Here is a 22,543-nt window from a genome sequence, read left to right as displayed (position 1 = left end):
CCTTTTTTGAAAGGAAAGAAAAATCATTCTCAAATAAAAGTAGTATCTACCATCAACATTAAGTGTCATGTCCAAATAACTGTAAAGCAAACGAAAAATGTAGAAACAAAGTGAGAATAATACAATGTTAATAGTGCAATTTAAACGTAAAGTCTCAACAGACGTGAAAATTTAGCCAGGTTCTCGATTTTTTTTGTTCTTTGCTTCTCTTGCCTCATGGTGTCTACTGCCCTCTATCGGTAGGTAATTCTGTGTGCAAATAGAATTACCTACGGATACACCTGCCGGTGCACTGTATCAATCACTTCACAACATAATAATGTGATCGTCTTTTCTAAATGAACAGAGGACCAATACATTTTTTTATTGTTGGGAGTCATAAATATTTGAGCTTAACCGTTTGGGAGGGTCATAATTTTTTGAGCAGTTAATGAGGGGAGAGTCGTTTATTTCTGGCCAGCATCTTCCCTCCTCCCCGGTAATTAACGTCCAGTCCCTTGTAATATCCGTACTGATGTTTTGGAAAAACGTATATGAATGTATCCAACATAATTAGCATGAGAGCCATTTCCTATGGAAATTGCAATGCAGTCGACCATGAATTTGATAAAAAAATCCACAGTTTTAATTGGCTATTCTTCGCATCCTGGCAAACAAGGTTTGTACGAAAGCGCACAGTGTAATTCAATGCCACTTTCTACTGTGATTGCAGTCACCACTAGGCAAAGGTTTGTATAATAACATGGCCATCATGAAGCTGATTTGAAAGCGTTGCACATCCAGTTGCCATGATTATGCATAGCTGAAGTGCTGTAGTTCGAGATTTGCATGGGTGTGTGGGTCGGACGACAAAACCTATCCGACCCACATACTAAGCAAAGCCTAGAGCTACGTGCGACGTTGACAACTACACCACACACAGTTTCTAACCTCTGTAAATCTTTGTGACTTTCAAGGTTGACACCACCGTTTAATTTGGAATGGTTGCTTAGAAATGCATGTCTGATATATGTCGACTAGCCAGCCAACACCTGTTCGGGTTCCTATTTATATCATGGGTGTCATCCCAGATCAAGCATTACAAAGCTTGAGCACGAGAAAGAAGAAGTGTTGTAAACGAAAAAAAGAAATAAGCTATGAGTTCATGTCACTTCGGCTACAAGTCAGAATTATTCATTTATTTTTGTCTCTATGCCGATCTCACTGGTCCAATAATGGCCAACAAACAAAAATTGCTCTTCCATAGAACTTTCCTTCGGATCATTTAGTCCTAGATGAAGCACGTTGCCGTTCTTAAGGCTTTTCACTCCGTCTGTTTAGAGAGCCCTTATGCAGACTTAAATTAGTTGAGAGTGCGAATTTCTACCAGCTGAGAGTCGTCTGAAAATCAAGTGTCCCGTTTGCAAGCGACCTAGCCCTGCGTACAGGTCTGTGTGTTCCCGGCGTTATACGGAGGCCGTACAACGCCAGGAACACAAAGACCTGTACGCAGGGCTACAAGCGACCAAGGTGGCTGACCGTCACAGTCAGGGAGTAGCGACATGGTAAATGATGATGGATTCATGCCGCAAGGCTTAATCCCTTGGATTGACGCTTTACGTTAACCTGATCACCCCCAGTTCCATGTAAATAGGTCCACCATCATCGTCGAAAACAAAGGGGTTTGACTAAGTATGGGGGAGGGTGACATAATGAATGCGGGCGAAACCACCGGTAAATCAAAATTTCCGTGGTATACCTGTTGTATCGCAAAATCTGTTTCTAAACACATGCGTTCAGTCATTTCGTAGCAGACGATCTTTTTGAGTGTCTTGTCTTAGAACCGTTTCCTTCTTTTTAGTAAAACCCTTACGAAAATATGATAAGTATGGCATAGTTTAATATGTCATTTTGTCTCGTGGAGGTTCAGAATGAATGGGCCAGATAAAGACATTTACAAAGTGATGGAAAATGAATTATTTTATTCCCTTTTACAAAAGAAACAATAACGAAATCATGGTTATGTAAGGGTGCTGGTAATTATAAGTCTTGTCGAACAGACTTTTATAGTGATGTCGATCTGATTAAAGAACGATGGGTGTTTAATAATTCGGGAACTCTATCCTAGATAGGGCAACCGTTTGATCATAGCCCTTAACAAAACGCTTTCTTGATGATCTAATGATTTGATATTCCGTTGACCTACTACATAAGCACAAAATCGATAGACGTACGATATAATTATTGCGTATGATATTAACATTGTTGATGAAATCACCAAATTGGTCACCGGATTAACTCTCATACATAAAAACTCTCTGTAGTGGTTTATCGAACCAAAATGAATTGAAATATTCATAGATCGAATGAAAATATTTCCATACATGTATAGATTAAATTCAAATTTTCCGTTGATTGCCTCCCTGTTCGTGATTACTCCATCTCTAACGAATTTAACCCCGCAGTTGTCGAACCTAAAAAAACGTAAAAATGCTAATCGGGGCCGCATAGCATGGCGCTGTCAATGATGACTTGCGATCGGGTTGGTTAAATTTGTATAAATTCAACAATATCGTATATACAATATCTAAAACTTATGCATGTAACTCTGTGAATTTACTCTATTATTGTGCTTTTGGAGCATTTCGATGGTTGTGCGACTTCAGAAGAGAGCCATTAAACCGAATAGTGAAATGATAACAGTCACAGCCAGCTGGGGAGCAGTGAAGGGGGCTGCTCCAATTACGCCGTGGTCCATCCTAATGTTGCAGTGGTCGCCGTAGCAGCATTCGGTACACTCTGTGGATGAAACGTTGAAAAAAGGTTACATTATGGATTTCCTCTTCTATCTTTGTTAAAATGATTAACCAACTTTCACTCTAGCAGAAATGTAAAGTCACTAAAGGATTTTTAATTAAAAATTTATATTTGAATGTATGGACTACATATTAGAGACGAGTGGTTTCAAAATAAGATATATGGAAGCATACTTGGAAAACACAAGTTTACATCGAACCTTTTACTTGTTTTAAGTGTTTAGCACATAGAAGTCGATCCCTGTAAGCAAGCCTTCTGATTCTACTGAAAAACAAAAGTACTTTAAGTATAGACGTTCTCAACCAGTAGTAGTACCTTCAAACTTGATCATATTTTACTTTTGATTCTCTCTACAGAGTGGATACATGTTGTCATTGTGATGCCATTTATTTAGTTTAAATGCAATGACAGAGTCCAAGAACAAACTCATTGGGCTTCAGAAATTTGACCTGATGGGGACTTAGTTGTGTGCAGTTTAGTAGAGAATAGCCGCCACCTTCGACGGACTGTTTTAATACACTAGGCTAGGAACAGCGAATTATAGAAGCAGAAGCATACTAGTATGTGGTGATGGGTAGTATTGATAGCTTACTCGGTTTTGAACAATCAGTGTAGAGTTTTCATCAGAAACATACTGCATTAAAGCCTGTAAATACGGTGTGCACGATTTAGATGTTCAAAAGAGCAAGTCAGAATTTTGAAACTGTAATGTTTATTTAGCAATTGCAAAGGTCTGAAATACATTTTAGGACTAACAAGCTTACTGCCCCCTCCCCTTTTCCAATAATATCACCGTTTTGACTTTGGAGTCAGAAAACAGCAAGGCCATTAATGTACAAGTTTTGCCCTCTTATTTTTCCATTAATGACCCCCTCCCCGATCCACCTGCCATGAAATACTGGTCCATCCCTTGTGGAGAAACCCTTCCTCACCTTCATTTTCATTGCATCCACTCCAACAATCTACAGTAGCGCATCCACGCTGGATGTACCATCTGTCGTTGATCATCCATGTTTTGGTCTGAAAATTACAATCAATGCAAAAGCTGTGAAAATACACGTTGAAATGCTTAGTATAAACTTGTCAACACAGCCTCACTACATTTACATAATGGCAATTGTTATCATTTACAACTAAATTTATTCCAGACTTCATTCATTTGTAAACAATGACAGAGCCTCACGTTTACTGGACTATTTTTTTTGTATTTCAACATACTTAAAGGATAAGTCAGAACCAACATTTTTTATTTTCTTCGATGAAATTAATAATGTATCTATTATCAAAAGATGCAACCATAATGATTGTCCCTTTATACATACAATGATGTTTCAAATGTACGGTATTGTCTGGTAGATGTCGATGATGTGTCGTTCCGTATTAAATTCCATAAGCTTGATTAATGAAAACCAGGTTTAAGTTTTCGAATTATTCTATTTAGTGACTATAGAGGCGTTTATGAAGCACACGATTGCTTGCCCCCTGGAGTTAACAAATACTTATGCTGTATTAAATCTCGTACACGATGCCCCCACGTATCTTCAGTTTTTGGCTTGTCTTCATTGTTTTCACGTGACAGCGACACCCAATAACGATCAGCTTGGAATTCACACGAGGATGCCAAGCATTTCTCGCAGATTCTGCGTCGCAAACGACTACAGTCAGGTACACCCTTTGTTGTGTTGTCTTTTCGAGCTTTGAGACGTTAAAATTACTCACTTTTTAATTTCTAAAATCCAAAATTAACTTACGTGACAGCCATATTCGCACACTTCAATCTTTATGTTGTCGTTTTCTGTTGGCTTGGAACACGGTGAACCGGAAGAACCGAGGCATGACGCGCACATAGTCATCACTGCCAAAGGAAAGGAGGTCACAATGAGAACAAATCTGTCCAGCGATGGCAAAAGTAACTTTGAAAAATAGATCACAGCGACACAATTCAAATCAGCTAAAGGGGTCCTATGTTATTGCCGTTCCGGGGCTTGAAAGAACAGAGGAGGCGGACTTTGCTTTGTGCCTCCATGGTCCAGTAGGGTGCTACAACTAAGACTTAATGCAGAAGCGCGCTCTTGCAGGCAATGCACTCGTCCTGTTTCATAACGAATAGGGATATGGTTACGGTGCGACCAATGGCACCATAGACAGTGGAGAACGTTTCTCTACTGTCTATGATGGCACCAAAGTCATCGTGATATATTTAAGCTTTTATCTTTTTTCTTTCTATCTTTAACTTATTCTACAAAGAAGAAAATTGTATTAGCATTGTAGTCAATTCAATAAACACACAAAATTTTCAATTATCGACAAAAATACGACATCCTTTAAGGAAGCATCCATTGACCGACCAATCCTTGACCAGCTATACAAAATAACTACAAAATTACAACTTAGTTGCCAGTATCTGCTTGAAACCTGTCTCACGGGTTTCAAGTTACACAATTTAAAATGTTATCGTTAAGTGCGTCTGTATTAGCCGTAAGCTTACAGCAAAATCGCATAAATGCACAAAAGCCAGGCCTATAAGACCATTTAGCTCGGTATGTCCAGGTAGATGACTTGAAAAAATGTTTCGTGTTGTCCTTTCAAGTAGTAGCGAAAACACACTTGAATATATGAAGAATGCATGTCATTTATCTGACAGTGGTCACTTACTTGGACATTGACCCTGGCATTCACACGGTGGTGCGTAGCATGGTGCCGCCTGGGGATGACATGACTCACAAAGGGGCATCGCTTGAAAAAAAAAGATAAATTTTAACGGAATTGTTAGTCTTCTTTTGCAACACAATACAGTTTTGATCGCAGTAGTCACCATTTTTCTATATGTATCACGTGATGGAGCAGAGGTAAGGTTACTGAACTTGCCAAAATCAATGATAACAAACTACAATTCAACCAATTGTATTCAATCAATGAACGAATTACCAAATTACACCTTCTTGTGAAAGCCTGTGAGGGGTTTATGATTTTGTACAGGGAAACACAAAATTATGTCGTGAGCACCTTCTTGTGAGCACGAGAAACGATTCAGTGCCAAAATTTAATTTTTGGATTGAAGAAATATCACCAAACGTGTTTCCGTGCTTCTTTCAGTACATAGATGCACAGACAGACACACACACACATATATGTTGTGTGTATTTTATATTTGTTTGATTGTTTGTTTGTTTGTTTGTTTGATTAACTGTATGTGGGCAAGATAGTCCATCAAACTCACCTGTTTCGCACTGATATCCGGTAAACGGGTATTGGCAGTTGCACCAGGCTTCGTTACCGTATGTTTCGCAAACACCGCCATTCTTACACATGGAGTCGTGATCTCCTGTCCTGCAATCTTTCATTTCTGAGTCGGATAAGAAAAGAGGTCCCAATAACGTTGCGTATTCTCGCATACGAGAGGCTTCGATACAGTGTGTTTTATGAGTAATCGGGAGTACAAAGTTTTAAAATGTTTTCAACAAGCTCATCCCCGGTTTGAAGACAACAGGAAACAACTGCAAGAAAAATTACCCCCCATATCGTATGCACAATGGAGGCTTCTCTGAATCCCATAAAATGTAAACTCTGTTTCTGGCTTATTGGCGACTGATGTAGGATCATAGTGTATACAGCATGCGAAGGGCGACCTAGCAAATTACGTCAATATCATATACTCGTGACACACAGTCACCCTTGGTCTATTCGCTCTGCGTCTATGCGCCCCATAGACGTTGTGTGTACATATGCCTGAGAAGAATATGTATACAAACGTCTATGGGGCGCATAGACGTAGAGCGGAATAGACCACAGGTGACTGTGTCGTGACACGATTACATTTGGTCGACAGAAGCGAGAGACAGAGGCAGACAGAGATAGACAGGCAGACAGACAGACAGACACAGTCAGATAGAAAGAGATGCGCCCACAGAGGGGGAAACAATCGAATCTATAGGCGGGGAATTTACCGATTTCACACTGGTATCCAGTGAAAGGATATGGACACTCGCAGAAGTATTCGTCGTATTCCATTTTGCATTCTCCATTGTTGTGACACATGTCACCCTTGCTGCAGTCGGGAATTTCTGCGAAGATATTGAATTCCATAGTGTTAGTGACACCGGAAAGCTGGCAAAGAAATCTTCGTGTTAAACAGTCTTTTGGCACACGCGAAAATGTACTGTGATTGAGTCATCGAGAGCTGGGGATATCTTCTGTGCAGCTTGACTTACTGATGGAATGACAAATCTTCAAGATGTGCGCAGGAATTACTTCTTTAAAAAAAACGACGTCAAAATTTTCTATTAAGTGACTTTCTAGACCGCATGAGACTAAGTCAGAGGAAATGTTTACCAACTATAACACAGTCACTCCCTCAGTTATAGACGATGCTAAAACATATCCAAAACTTTTTATACACAACATTTTCTTGATCAATGGTTTACGCAATAAAACACGTGACTTTCGCCACTTTGATTCTTGTGGTAGTTTAGCAGTTAATAGAAACAGAAAACAAGTTAAGATTTCAATCTTCCTCATGCTAAACTTGTCAAGCAGATTTTCGCAGGTATCTATGTTGATCGTATACCGTACATGGTGTTAAACTATCGACTTAGTGGTAAGTTGTCTCAGCATCTGACCGAAGCCACAATTACTCTGCGCGGGAAAATCAGACCATCTTTGTAAAACAGAATGTAGACTAGATAGATGAGAAATGACCCCATTTTGGACAACAGTGTGAATAAAAGCTGTAAAATCTTCATGAAATACAACAATGGTGCAGAACTCAAAATTGTTGACACATTCATGAGGGAAGAAAAACCGCCGGTCATCCTTTCTTCTAATACCGATGCAGCGGAAATTTTGAAACGTCACAGATATTAACAACAATGAATGAATACCCTTTATCGGAAAACAAGACGCATTATATGAAGGGAAAATGTAATTTACTTTGATGACAAAATTGTTGGTATCTACTGGAAATCATTAGGGAGCATTCGTTATTTACGGGGAGGGGGGGGGTTGGTGGAAATCAGGGGGGGGGTTGACTTTTACAAAACCGCTTTTTAGGGGGGGTCAAATTTTACAATCAATGATTGAAGGGGGGGGGTCAAATTTTACAAAGGTTTGTATTGAGTTATGGAGAACAAAATTGACTTTGGAATTTCACTGAAATGTTGCTTGTGTAACCGATGTTTCGAGACGGCAGAATAATAACCGACCGAAGCTCAGCCAAATTTATTTCTCTAGCAGGGCCAACAAGTCCGAGACTGGCGTTAACCTCTCTAGAGCAGCAACAAAGCATGTAGTCCTGAGTACAGGTCTGTACGTGTGTTCCTGGCGTATACGGCCTCCACCACAGCCCTGCAACGGTCTGTGGAGATAACTGGGGTCTCTGCAGCGAGATTCAAAATGGGGATCTCCATGGGTAAACAACTTGTCGAGTATGTTATGTTTCAGAAAATGAGTGGTTTTGGACGTTAGGAGAAGTCAATCGCATCTTTTCTGGGATTGGTTAGGAGGTAAAGGTAGGCAGGGAAAGGATTTTGCCCCAATAGAGCAGAATTTCGGCCAAAAAGACCGTTTAGTCTTCATTGCGGTCCAGATCCAGGCCGCAGAGACCTCAAGTCTGTTCAAAGACCATTGCAGGGCTTTGGTAGAGGCCATATAATGCTGGAACACACGTGCACACACCTGTACGCAGGGCTACACAGCATGGGGCATGAAATGAGGAACCAACACACAGTCATAATGTAACAAACAACTTCTGTATTACTATATTGTGTCAAATATCGGGGTGTACATATAAAATAGTAAAACCGTACTTCAAAACTATAAATATTACTCCATGGTAACAGTAACCGTACTGATCGACCTCCCGACGGCAGGAGTCACACTTTCAGAACAAAAACTCTGTTCAAACCATTTCTAAATGCTTAACAATTTCTATGGAAAACAACCGCAGAGGTACCTCAGACTTGACCACGCGGCTGGGAAACACAAATAGTTCACACGCGACTTTAACTAATGTTCGATGATGAGCACAATTGTAAGTCCCGTGTAATGTCTGCACATGAAAGTCGGCGACAACACACGCAATTCACTGCTAAGCAGCGTCCAGTTCAGCTACCACGGGAGCAGCCATCTTAGAAGTTAGATCTTTGTTTACACTTCCGGTCGGGACATGCCGAACTAATCTGAAGTCTTCCTCTGCTAACTCCGCACATCGACAAAAGTTCAGTGGAACGATCATAAATAATGTTATCATGACAATCTCAGACATCTGACTGAACTCATAAACGGAATAAAGTTCACAGTTAACACACAATTTGCTGCAGAAAGATCAGCTTTCAACTTGTGGTGATATTATCATCTTAGCGTGCAGTGCGTATATTGCAAATATACGGCACGGCTTTCACTTGTGTGAGCAATGTTCGTTCCATCAACTAAAGTAGAGGATGGCGTAGGGTTTAAATAAACAGTCCGATCCGCATAAAATTCGATCTCTGCCACTCACCGGTTTCTTTACATATCTGCTGACTTGAGTAAGACTCAAAATAGAGAAATATCTGACTTAAAAAAGCACACGCTGACACTCAAACCTTCCAGTGCCAGTGCAGCATGCAACGTAAAACACTCTCTGAAAAGTTCCCGTCTTGGACTCCCTAGGTATACAGTGATAACACACAAGAACTCCCAGGCAAAATAGAAAATAACACAGGTCCTCCATACATAATCTATGAGAAGCTATGAATAATTTCTTTTAAATACAAAACTAGCTAAATCTGTGTATTTATAGACTCTTGATTATTGATATTAATGTACTTGATAATACTAGGGTAGTTACCAGTGCATGTGTGGGCAAGAAATTTGATTTTGGAATTTCACCGAATTGTTAAGTCACTATCTTGTCAGAGGAAACTATGAATAATTTTTTCCAATATAAAACTAGTTAAATCTGTGTATTTATGTACGCTTGATTATTGATATTAATTTACTTGATTAGACTAGGGTGGTAACAAGTGGATGTTTGTGCAAGAAATTTGATTTTCGAATGTCACCGAAATGTTGATTCACTATCTTGTCTATATGGAAACTATGAATAATATTTTTCCAATATAAAACTAGGTAAATCTGTATATTTATCAACTCTTGATTATGATATTAGTGTACTTGATTAGACTAGAGCGATTACAAGTTCATGTGTGTGCAAAAAATTTGATTTTGGCATTTCACCAAAAATGTTGATTCTCTAGTATGTGAGGAAACTTTTCAGCCCGGGGCCCCAGGGTGCGAAGGGTTAATGAATCAAATCTGATGAAATTTTTTTTTCATGGGGGGGGGGGTCACATTTTACAATTGATGAATTGAGGGGGGGTCAAATTTTAGAAATCTGATTTGGAGGGGGGGTCGCTTTTTACGTTTCATTTGTCGCTCAAATTCCACCAACCCCCCCCTCCCCGTAAATAACGAATGCTCCCTTAGCGGGTACGCAATAACAAGTCGGTTTATGCCCGCAAGTGGATATTTGATAAGCAACCACTAAGCTGTATTTCAGACAATATTAATTGAAAAGTGAAATACACGGGGTGAGATAACATAAAATTAGAGCACATTACGGCGGTTAAGTCCCATGATGCGCTTCAAATCACAAACCTGTTTCACAGAACATTCCGGTGAAGCCCTCGGGACACTGACAATGGAATTCCTCTCCGTAACCTGGCCACATACACTCAGCGCCGTTCATACAGCCATAGCCACACTTGACCGTTGGTTTGCTTGTGGAAACAGGTGGTTGGCCTTAATTGTAAACAACAGAAAGGTAACATTTGAAATCTCAAAAATAAAGAAGTTCAAATATTCAAAATAAGTGGCAGGTATAAAACGTGAAACAAATTACTCGAAATGAATTAAAATGTCGGAGGAGTTGATAAACAGATCTGATTTGAAGAAATGCAAAAGTGGTCTATTCCATTCGTTTAGGGTAAAGCTGGATGGTCCGGTGGGTGGGCGGATTTGCCAGGACGTACTTGGGTTGTTTGGACGAAAGGGAGACATTATTAATGTCACAAAAGGGATACCAAGTGTGTAGACAGGGTTGGTCGTCAGATTCTGACTTGACGTGTTGATTTTAGAATATGAACCGATTAATAGCAGATATGTTGATACTCTTTCAACTTTTCTAGGCACTGTTCATTACTAGGAATAGAGATGGGATTTCCATGCTGAGTGTTCACTATCATATTACACATGCATCTTGTCGAGGAACTGTAAGTACGACAATACAAACCTTCGCAGTCTCCCTGACATTCGCACGGGGCCATCATACATGCCTCTGCCTCGGGGTGGCAAGAGTCGCAGTCTGGAAGCTCTAGAATTGGGAAGGAGTCACGTACAAAATATTAAAATACTGAATTGTCATACGACCTCTAACATTTGTTAGTAGTGTTTGTATTACCATTATTATGGTATCACCACTAGTGCAAAGGACTGGCATATTTACACGGACAAATGATGACCATAAAGTTATTGATTCTAGTAAAGATCAAGTTAAAAAACAGATTCGAGTGTATTCAAATCGGTAGTACGAATGACAAGACAAGTTGGCAGTTCTACTTATTACCAGTTATCGTAACAAAAGTCCAATGCATGGTCGCCAAGAACTGTGAGCGCCCTAGGCCTAATCGAACGAACAGGTCACGTCTACTGATCGGCTGTCCCGTTTTCCAAGTGAAATAATTGTAAAAAGTTGAATAATCCGAGTATGATAACATTGATACTCGATACCACCTTCATTATCCTTTAAGGAAATACATAAGTATGTAAGTTGACCCACTTACTGGTTTCGCATCGGTATCCAGTGTACTTCAAGGGACACATACAGAAATGTTCATCGCCCATAGCTTGGCAAGAACCACCATTCAAACACTGAGAGTCGGCGGTCTGATCACTGCAATCCGTCATTTCTGTGAAATTGAGTATAACAAGTCATAGTCATTTTGAAGTCGTGAATCTTACTCTGGTCACCGCAAAAAATGTCCTGGCATTTTGACTGTGCACTCTCTTCTCCCGTAGGGAAACAGCGCCACCAAATAATTGATATATTTCTCTACGCTTTTACTATGCATTGTGGAAAATAATCACTACTATACCTGTCTCGCACTGGTACCCAGTGTAAGGAGCAGGACAGTCACAGAAAAACTCGCCGTCACCGTACGTTCGACACAGTCCGTTGTTGTAACACACATCGCCATTGTTGCAATCGGGAATTTCTGCAAAAGATGGTTGTAAAGTAGAAAATCAAGGTAATGGCTTATATTCATAAAAGACAGAGAAGGATTAGTTTTTTGTACTTTTTGTGCATTTTTATGGTTTAGATATAGGTTAGTCTTTAACGGTGACAGTTTATTGTCCTCTAAAATTATACATTAACAAGCACATGTTTTGAGCATTAAAATATTGCTAAATTGTGCGTACAGTCCCACATAGCGTATATTGCAGCTAGAGACTTCCACTGCGAACAAATGACTCATTTAACTCCAATTTCAACCGAGCGGTATGGAGGTCGCATCGACAAACCTGTTTCGCAGAACATCCCGGTGAAACCATCAGGACATATACAACGATATTCCTCTCCATAGCCAGGCCACATACACTGAGCACCATTCATGCAACTATAGCCACATTTTGGAGCTTCACTGGGCGGCGTCGGCAAATGCCCATCTCCCATGCACAGACCTGGAATTAAAAAAAAAATTAAGAGATGGTCCATTATGTAGATCTGGGAGAAGGTGGCCAGAATGACGACGTAGATATTTTTTCGCATTTTGCCGTATTTTGCATGACATACATACTTGTTATCCTAATATTCACACATTTATGTGGCCAGTCTGCACGTGAATATTTTGTTGAAATATCAGCACTTGTACTAAAATTGTGTGCTAGCAATTTTTTTGACCAACCCCTCCAACGACTAATGGTCGAAACCTGAACCTACTAAAATCTCTAGCTTTCTTCTTCATTTATTGTTTGTTTGTTTGTTTGTTTCTAATCTCCCCAAGCATTTTGGCATCGGTTATAATATCCACTTTTGAAGAAACAACAGCTACTGTAACAGGTCTCGACCTTTGGTTGTCTGTAAAAACTGGCATCATTCTCGTTAAATTTGTGTATCATAATAATGTTATGCCAAATTTGTGCCACCATTTTATTATACAGTACTTGACTGTAACTACAAGGGTATGAAGTAAAATGGATAACTTCAAGAAAGATCTTCTAACACAAACGATATATTATAATTGTACATTTTCAGCCAAATTGCGTTTAAAATTAATGTTTTGGGACAACGTGTAAAACGGAAGGCAGGGATTGTTTGTTACCCTTTCAATTTGGCGATGGCGAATACGACGGTTGTCTACAAAAACTTGCAGGGTACAAACGTCACGTTTGTACCCTGCAAGTTTTTATAGTCAACCGTCGTATTCGCCCTCTAGGTGACTGTCATTTTTTCAAGTTCGCGTCCCTTGTTTGCTGACAGCATGGTCGGCTGGCGTACAGAATAGCGTAGTATCATATGGCTACTGAGCAAACATAAGGCATGCGCAGTCACTATGTTTGCTAATTTTGGATTGGTGGTAAACAAGCATGCCTGTCAGGTAAACAAGCTGTCAGGATGTACCCGGCAACTTATGCTATTGGTCGAGTGCGCATGCCCAATAGTCTTATCAACACATTTATTCGTTTTTCCATTACACACAGTAACAATCTAAATATGCTTTTTCTAAACTGCATGGACATGTAAGCCAAACGTTTTATGTGCTTATGAGAACACTCGCGTGCGATCAATTTGTCCTCATAATCGACACTGTAGCGCGAAGGAAATGTGTACTAAATGTTCGCTGGCCCATTCCCTTCACCCCTCCTCCCCGGGCCCTCCTCTCCTGCCGAATATCTGTCCCTGAGCTGCTTTTACCTTAAAGTTTGATAAAGGTTACAGTGTCAAGCTAACCGTACCCGTTTTTTTTTTGCGTTGGAATCTGAGTCAACTCCATTTTCTAAATGTGAACGGTCATACTGATCTTTTTTTCAACTTTGTCATCAAGTTTGTCATAGCCCTGTCGCTGCTACCGAAATGACATTGAGTTGAACGACCATTTGCATCACAAAGGTTCCAATCGAGTTTTAGACAGACACTCTTCATACGTGTCCTTTAAACTGTACCTACTGTCGCTGTTTCAACTTGTATGCTGACAACTTACATGTAATAATGTAGTGCTCGCCTTGAAACTTGTAATTAGGCTTAAATTATTGCTCATAGTTTTTCACATTCTCTTTCTAATTAAAGAATAAATTTAAACAATCATGATGTCACTTTGCACATTTTGGTACCAGAGAAACAAACAATCTAACATTTACCGAAATTTGAAATTCATAATGGCAGTCATTCTTGTGTTAACTCTATCTGGAAAATTTTTAGAATTCAAAACGAACAAGACAGTGAAATCTTTGTTTAATCCAGGATCTTCAAAATGAGCGTTAAGGCTTGAAAGGTATTGTAAATATTCGAGAGTCGGGATATCCGTCCCCGCGGCGCATTCTACCGTAACACGAGACTACATCTCATATTTCATACTTCTTGTGTTCATTATAAACAATCAATTGCTCTAACTCCAAAGTAACTTAGCAAGTCTAAATGTGATAATTTCGATTAGCAACATCTTAACTTCCCAGTTTGTATGATATATGATGCACTGATTGAACTTCAAGATCAGATGAAGTAATTCAATCACTGAAATATCAAAAAAAGTATTTCAGTAAACGCTCCATTCGACAGCGTCGTTGTTAACCACTGTCATGGCAACAGTTGGGGCGTTGCCTCTTGCAATGATGCATGTTTGCGAAATAAGGCGCTGGCTTGCAAGAATTGTGAGTACATGGTGATAACTATATTATATGGTTAGGTTTTCCATCGATGTTGGATATTGCTTGCCCGCCAACTAGTCAACAAACTAACACGTCATTTTGTTCTCTCCACAGAACAATTCAGGTTTCAGCTTGAACGATACGGGTCAACGCCCTGGGATCCATGAACAATACGAATAGGTCAGTTCCATCCTTGTGAAATCAACAATGGTGTCAACCGAAATGCTTGGGGTTGTTTTTCTGTCTGAGAGCGCGAACACTCCTCACCAAGATTGCAGTTATGACACATCTCGAAGATGAAACTTTTCAACTGTTGCTGCAACTTTGCCCGGGGTCATTAAACTCTGTCAACATCATGGTATGAAGCCAAGTGTTCTCTTTGAAGAGTAAAAGTTACAGGTCATATTGCAATTTAATGAGTAAACAAGAATTTACTTCAAAATTGGAAATTTAAAATGTACATCGTGATCATCCTCATCCCGAGGAAAATTGATAAGAAAATATAGAGTTTGAAATTTTTCACAAGACGATGAAAGTTCAGTGATCTCTGCAGGTTTTACTATGAACCCAAAGAAGCTGTTGACGGGTAAAGAACTGTAAGGCGTTGAAATTTCGAAAACCTCTCCCCAAACCTCTTCCCTCTCTAATAGAGCCCAAGGAAGGATATCGAGTATGTTTACTGCAGAGTCGGTTTCTCATGTACAATGACACTTTTGCCTTTGAAATTGACCCGCGCAATCAGCCGGAGAATTGACCTTTAATCGGCCTTGTAGCTGAGAAAAGATTGTCATCGCATTGTCTTGTCTTTCCTTGTGCAAACCCTCTGTAATCAAAATACTTTCACAAGAAGGTGAAAAACAGCACTCCACCCTCCTCGGTATGCTCTATGGGGAGGTCCTCGGTGTAGCCTTGAAAATCTTCGGCCCCTGGATAGTTACATGGCGACAGAAAAAAATCAAAACAGTAGTAGACCAGAAGCAGTGCATCATTTTTAGGGTCGTTCATTTCTTTCGCACGAATCAGCACCGGTGTGACAACATGAGGCTACCACTCGTTTCACATGATGGAATTTCAGTAAAAAAACAGTGTCACTTTGTGATATCGGACTTGGTGTGGTTACGTAATGTCAGCGAAATCCTCGCTGTACACTTTTGACGTAATAAGTTGTTGTCTGCGATGCAAACAAAAGTGACGGAGTGTATTTGGATGATAATAGTGAAAAGATAACAAGGCTGTGAGGGGTTATTTTTTCTTTAGTCCATACACCGTTCATCAAAACGTTTTGCAAAAACACTCATCATACTTCAGATAATGATTAGAAATCTTTATCAACTGCTTTCGCTTTAAATTTGGGTTTTATTCTGATTCAATTTATTGTGAAATCCTCAAGTACAAAAAGAGCGTGGATGTCCTTTCAAAGCTCCCACTATTCCCGCCCCTCCACACCTCCTCAGAAGTTTAGAGTGGCCAAACGCCCGGCACCTTCTGTGTCCCGTCGTCTGCCTATTTGGAACCGACCTTTTCACGCTTTAGTCGAGAAGAAACAATACTATTTTGTTTTTTCCCCAGTACATGATGTAAGTTGTGTCCAATTTAATATGTCTTTCAGCTTTTTGTTTGGAACTTAAGTTATTGGAAGTCAGTCACTTTGTGGACCAGACTCAACAACTCTCTTAGGCAATACTAGCCGCGATAAGCTGCTTACGGCGTTTGCCTTGAAATGTCTGCAAATCTGATGTTGGGAGGGGAGCGAATTTTACCATCGCGTCCACGGCGCCATAGTCAATAAATCATCACTGTTTTAAAAATGAAATCTCCATGACTTCCATTTGGTGACTGGCAAGACTGGGAGAAGTCACACAATGGATTATATGTTCGAGTAGTTTTTTTTAAAAACTTGTCTCGTTACTTTATCAGACAAACATAGTACACGTCTGTTTTCTTTCATCCCGATCACAATTAAACCTATGCAGAATTCACACCTTTCTGTTACTTCATGTGCCGGAAGAATATAAACAAACCAACAAATTACTAAAGATCGTTTGGAATTTTCAGAACAATATTTCGACGGCATCGTAAAAATTCTTCATTGATCATGTATAAACACGTTAACAATAAATCTAAACAGTTAAGACTCTGTTACAGTATTGTACCGATTGTCTGTATATCTGTATGCGAATTTTAAAGTACAAATAACCATACATACAACAGTCACAGACAGACAGACAGGAACAGACACAGACAGACACACAGATAGATAGACAGACAGACAGACACATATATATATATATATATATATATATATATATATATATATATATATATATATATATATATATATATATATATATAAGCTTATATATATGAACATTTTTTTCACATTATGGGCATCTTCTATTATGTAAGAGCACGATATACCTTTGATTTTGTCTGTTGCAAACAGTAACATTTTTTGATTGACTGCCAACTGGACATGATTGAATGACAATGGATGACAAACTGTTTATGAAATTCGCTACATGTTATCACGGCACACACTTTATATAATCAGTGAGCCTGAGTGTATTCTTTCACGAGGCGCGTATATTATGGCTGGACATCTGCATACCCAATTCTATTCATATAGGATATAACATGTTGTGTTTTGACGTTCATGTTTTACATTTGTCTTTCGTGTTTTTCCTCAGCTTTTTTTTTCCATGTCAATTTTTTTGTTCTCTATTCTTTCACAAGAAGTACATGTCATTGCCCCGCTTTCATTTTACAACGGTGCATTCGGTATTGCAGCACATTCAGTTGCCTTAGAGCGACATCTGGTATATCTGACTAAGTTCTTCTGAAATATAATTGAAGATTATCAACGATATGAAATGCCTGATATCAAAATCAGAATTATATGGAGGACGGAGTGAGATAGCTGTACAGGTAACGGTACAACGATTGCATTCTCGAGAGCCAGAGTTTTTTTCTTTGTAGTCAACAAACCTAAGGAAAAAAAGTTAATTTATGCGAGTTGCCGTCGCTGTAAAGAGGCCTATGGTTTGCGGCGATGAACGATTGCGGCGTAACTGGAGCTGAACGCCGTCAGAGCTCCACTGTTGGGGCAACATGAATTAAATAAAAACGTCGCATTGCCGGTGCAGAGGGCTGATACGTGGATATATCCACCCTCGTTCAAGTAATGTCAAACAGCGTACACCTCCAAATTGCCACTCCGCTAAAACAAGGGAACGTCATAACTCAATACGCCTCGAAATCAAAAACCGACGAAGTATGAAACATCAGGGCTCTTCTTGGGCAAATGATTTTGAATATAGACAACGTATGTTAACAGCCACTCCCATTTTGGTATGCAAGTGAAAGTATTCTTACTTTTAAAAGTCCGTGAGGTCAGAACCCTTGTGTAAATTGAACTCATTTTTATTGATACTAATCATGCATATATCCTTTATTCTTGTTGATCTAATACTTACCAAAGACTCTGCTACCATGGAAGACAGGGACTGATGCAGCTGTAAACTTAGTTTATTATGACCTATTGCCAGCTAACGTAAAGAAATCTAATTTTGGGGGTTGGATGTTGAGTTTTTGAGCCACCACTCCAAGTGACTTTAATGAAACTTTGAAGCTATGCCGGTTGGGCTACCACGGTAGCCGGATTGGTTCAGAGCTGAAACACCGAAGGAAAGCGGGGCTCTTTATGGTTGCTTGGTTGTTCCTAGCGCTGCGCCACTGGGTAATAGCCAGAAGTGACAGTACTGGTGTATTTTGTAAATGTAATTAATTTGAATATTAATGTAAATGTCAAGGAAATATCAATTGATTTACCTTATACCTCTGGGTTGGAATGGAAGTTTCAAATTGTTTTTGTCCAATGAAATATGCTTTATTCTATTTAAACGGTAGTGTTTTTCAAAAGTCAACATTTTGGACCGAACACTTATGTCAAAACTCTATATTTCCTGCATAATCACCGATAACACGATTGGAATTAATTTAGGATTAATTGGATCTAAGCTCATCTGCTTTTCTTTTTCCGCAATACACTTGGTTTTATGGATAATTTAAAATATTGCAACTTTCAGCTACAGGGCACCTAACACTTTTTTTTTCATAAATTTGACGAATCAAAAGATCCAGTTCTGCCAAATTAGTTCCAGTCGTGTTCGATCAAAACTGCTCAATTAGGTTCAAAAGTTGTGCCATAGTCAAAAACAGGGATCAAAGGGCTAAGATGTGTCAACATTCCCTTGGTCAAATTCTTCTTGAACTGGACGAAAAAAAAGGTCAAAACCACGGTACATTATACAATCTTCGTATGACAGTGCCTCGGTCACCCTGGAAAGCAGAATTGATTACCCATTTGTTGCTCACTTTGAAACCACCACAAGTTGGTTAATCACTTGAGCAAACGAATGTAACAAATTAGAACGATAAAGTGGGGGGGGGGGGGGTATGTGCTAGCCTTTCTCTTGACGCGAGTCCGACTGACTCTGACAAGGTCACCTTTCCTTTAGAGAGCGTTATGCTCTATATATCAAACATACCGTATAGGAGATATATGTAAGTAGGCCGCGATTGCCTGTGTCACATGAAAATGACAAGTCTTGAATGCTTTTGTTGCCGTTTTATGATGTAAATTCGTCATAGTATCTTCGATCCTGCACAGAGTGGTCCTAATTCTTCGATCATGGACTCGTTAAATATTTTCCCCCTGAAGGTTAATTACAACTGTATTGCTATTTTTTAAAAATTCTTGTTGATCTGGTAGTGCTAGAAACTTTTCGCACCATTTTGACTTTTACTTTAAACTCGCCCTGTACTTTCCTCACGGCTTTGCAAGGTAGACACGGTACTGTCCCCAAAACCAGAGACGAGGAGAAAAAGTAACACCATTTGGCTAGCGAAGACAGTACTTGCAAAAAAAACTATTTGGTGAAATGTGTATGTCTCACAATTAAAAATCACTTTTCATAATGACGATAAGTTTTACTTTTTTGGTTAATATATAACACCCTTTTTCACTTGATCAGTGATATTTTGGGTAGGATACACTCGCCTCCCCTTCATACCAAATAATCACTACGCGGGAGGGGGATTCCCCCTCATTCTCGTTATAAGAATGCCGAAATAGGTATACAATTTGCCTTTGGTCTTTCTTCGGGCACGACGTGTTTATATGCGCAAGTTGTATAGGTCGTTGAATTGTCCGACTGGAACTGGCCAGACGCAGGGTTATAATTATTAACAGTATAGACAATAGATAGTGGAAACAATCTAATTGTATGAAAGGGCAAAACAATTTACCCATTCAATATGCTGTTTCTTGAACATAGCGACAGCGACAGATAATGAATGTGACAACTTGTTGACAGGGCAAGTGTGAGATGCTGCCATTCTCATAAAGTAACGCCATAGGTCCCGCTAGTGCAAGTGCAAACTCGGCAATATTTTGCCAAACTCATATAATTTTTGTCTCACTTGACACAGCTCAACACAAACATTCTCTAATAAATGTCACTGCGCCAATCTTTTTGTGAATTTGAAACTGCCTGCTGGCTCAACTATGTTAAGTTCGCGTACAGCCGCAAACAGTGAGCTAGGTTTCAGAGTCAGTGTTTTCAGAGACAGTGTTAAAATGTCAGGAAGTCATTCATAACGAAATGCACAGTGTAAACTCAAGAAAAGCTGCGCACGCATGCTTATAAAGTCGCCTTGACGAACATTCTTGCTTGTACTAAATAAAACAGCCGATAGCTATAACTTGGCATCTGTGGCTGCATCTGTGGTAGGTTCATGCACTTTGGAACACCGACGCACAGTAGCGAGAATCGTGTAAACATAGCAAAAACCAGACCAAACACAGGCAACACTGATAAATCGCCTCTATGGCTTAATTTGTTTACAATCAAACATACGATAATCGTTTGAGCAAAAACGATTATAAATATACTTTATACTATAATTATCGACACACAGTCAACCTATTTGAAGAGGACTTTCTTCCAATAATATGCACTGTATGGAGTAATAGATCAGCTGTACTGAAAACCCTATTGGCCATGGCCACTTTTACAGTAAACGTACACGGCAACTACGGTCAAAAGTATTGGATTTCAAGTTGAAAATCTTACCTATAATAATTGTACTCAACCACGCAGTGAAGAGATACTTGTTCATCTTGGATAGTCTTCGGTAGCAATGGTATTCGGCTACGGTACAGGATATCGTAAACGGGTATCTACGATCAATGTCCGACTCCGATCGTTGCCTGTCACTCTCTATAATATTCGGCGCTTGCTGATGCCTCTTGTCGAATTGCTCAGATAAATTGTCGACTAGAAATTCATGAAGCATGCAAATGTATTGTTATGCAAAATGAGAACTTCAATGCTAGGTAAGAGTGGCCGACTCTGTAACGTTGGGAAGGGCATGTCATGATGTAGTTTCTTTTGAGATAGTTGCCTAGGACAGGGCACAGGCATCACCGTAGTTGATAGCGCGTTTAGTGTAGTAGAAAGCGGACCCCTTTCTACTACACTTAAAAAGCGCTATCAACTACGGCGGTGCCTGTGGGACAGGGTGGGAGCGTGTTTGGGTGTGTAATTCTTAGCGCAAGCAATCACTGCCAATTTTCAAAGGTTCTGCTACTGATTGATACGAGAAAAACTTTCAAACATTAACTTTTGGAAGGTGAGCTCTAAATGTACTCCGGCCACCATCTTGAAACCTTTGTATCGCCTTCACAGTGCTGACAGTTCTTTATAAAGAATGTATACATCACTCTTACTGTGACCTTGCCAATGTTCGAATGATTTATACAGAATTCCCTCCATCAACCCAAGATGACCACGGTCAACCCCACCCTTAACATGGCGGCCACCTGGTAAAGTGCAGTATAAGTCTGGTAGTGAAGTAAAAGTCACGGAAAATCATTTGGGCTATTATCAGACATAGTAGTCATGGAACGTGGCTGTCAGAAGCATTGAGGGCATTTTTTTAGGTGCAACTCCCTCCCTGATCCCTCGGTAATTCCATTCAAAAGACTCGAGTGACCGCCTAAATGGACTGTACAATTATTTACCTGGCAAATCTATTGGTTTGAGCCTGATTGCCTGACTACAATGCTTGTTTTTCGAGTTTCAAATTTTCTTAAAATTAATCATCATCATGATCATCATCATCATCATCATCATCATCATCATCATCATCATCATCATCATCATCATCATCATCATCATCATCAATCATCATCATCACCGGTGTACATTGCCAGTTAGTTATTCGACATCTGCCCAGCGTTTGACTGGATCTTGTCCATTCAATGGCAATAATGCATCTTAAATGTCACCTGAAGAAGACAAATCGATGTGTTTGGCAAATCTGAATATATATATATATATATATATATATATATATATATATATAATATATATATATATATATATATATATATATATATATATATATATATATATATATATATATATATATATTTATATATAATCCCATGGTATTTTTCTCTGTTTGACGTCATCGTATACGAGTGTTTTTCGCGGAGCCGTACAACTTCGAGCCGAAGGCGAGAAGTTGTGCGGCTCCGCGAAAAACACGAGTATACGATGACGTCAAACAGAGAAAAATTCCATGGGATTATATATTTATCACATGAACAGTCTTCTTATTTTTCTTTTATGTGGATGGATCAACATTAATGTAACAAAGTGCATGATTTTTATCGCGATTTTGTGTTTTATTTACGCGGATTAGTTTTATTTAATGAGTAAAGCGGCCCGTCACCCAGGAGATGTGCAAATGTTTACAGGTATACTTTCATTCATAAATC

The 22,543-nt window shown here is 39.4% G+C and overlaps 1 protein-coding gene across 2 annotated transcripts; it reads right to left on the bottom strand.

Moving 5' to 3' along the window:
* Positions 1-1,941: 1,941 nt before the first annotated feature.
* On the bottom strand, positions 1,942-21,462 carry LOC139134740 (delta-like protein 1). 2 transcript variants are annotated; one of them, XM_070701759.1, is made up of 13 exons: positions 21,382-21,462; positions 20,832-21,035; positions 12,355-12,513; positions 11,928-12,047; positions 11,616-11,741; positions 11,066-11,146; positions 10,432-10,575; positions 6,744-6,860; positions 6,017-6,142; positions 5,452-5,532; positions 4,548-4,651; positions 3,729-3,816; positions 1,942-2,778 (listed from the first exon to the last, which is right to left on the bottom strand). In XM_070701759.1, the coding sequence occupies exons 2-13, from the start codon at positions 20,875-20,877 to the stop codon at positions 2,642-2,644; spliced, it is 1,329 nt and encodes a 442-aa protein (XP_070557860.1). In that variant the 5' UTR covers positions 20,878-21,035; positions 21,382-21,462; the 3' UTR covers positions 1,942-2,641. The 2 variants fall into 2 exon arrangements, with proteins under 2 accessions (XP_070557860.1, XP_070557859.1); XM_070701758.1 differs by lacking the exon at positions 21,382-21,462 and having other exon boundaries at positions 20,832-21,257.
* Positions 21,463-22,543: the final 1,081 nt, after the last annotated feature.

Source organism: Ptychodera flava, chromosome 6, assembly GCF_041260155.1.
Source record: "Ptychodera flava strain L36383 chromosome 6, AS_Pfla_20210202, whole genome shotgun sequence".
Lineage (NCBI taxonomy): Eukaryota > Metazoa > Hemichordata > Enteropneusta > Ptychoderidae > Ptychodera > Ptychodera flava.
This window is presented reverse-complemented; position numbering and strand designations above follow the sequence as displayed.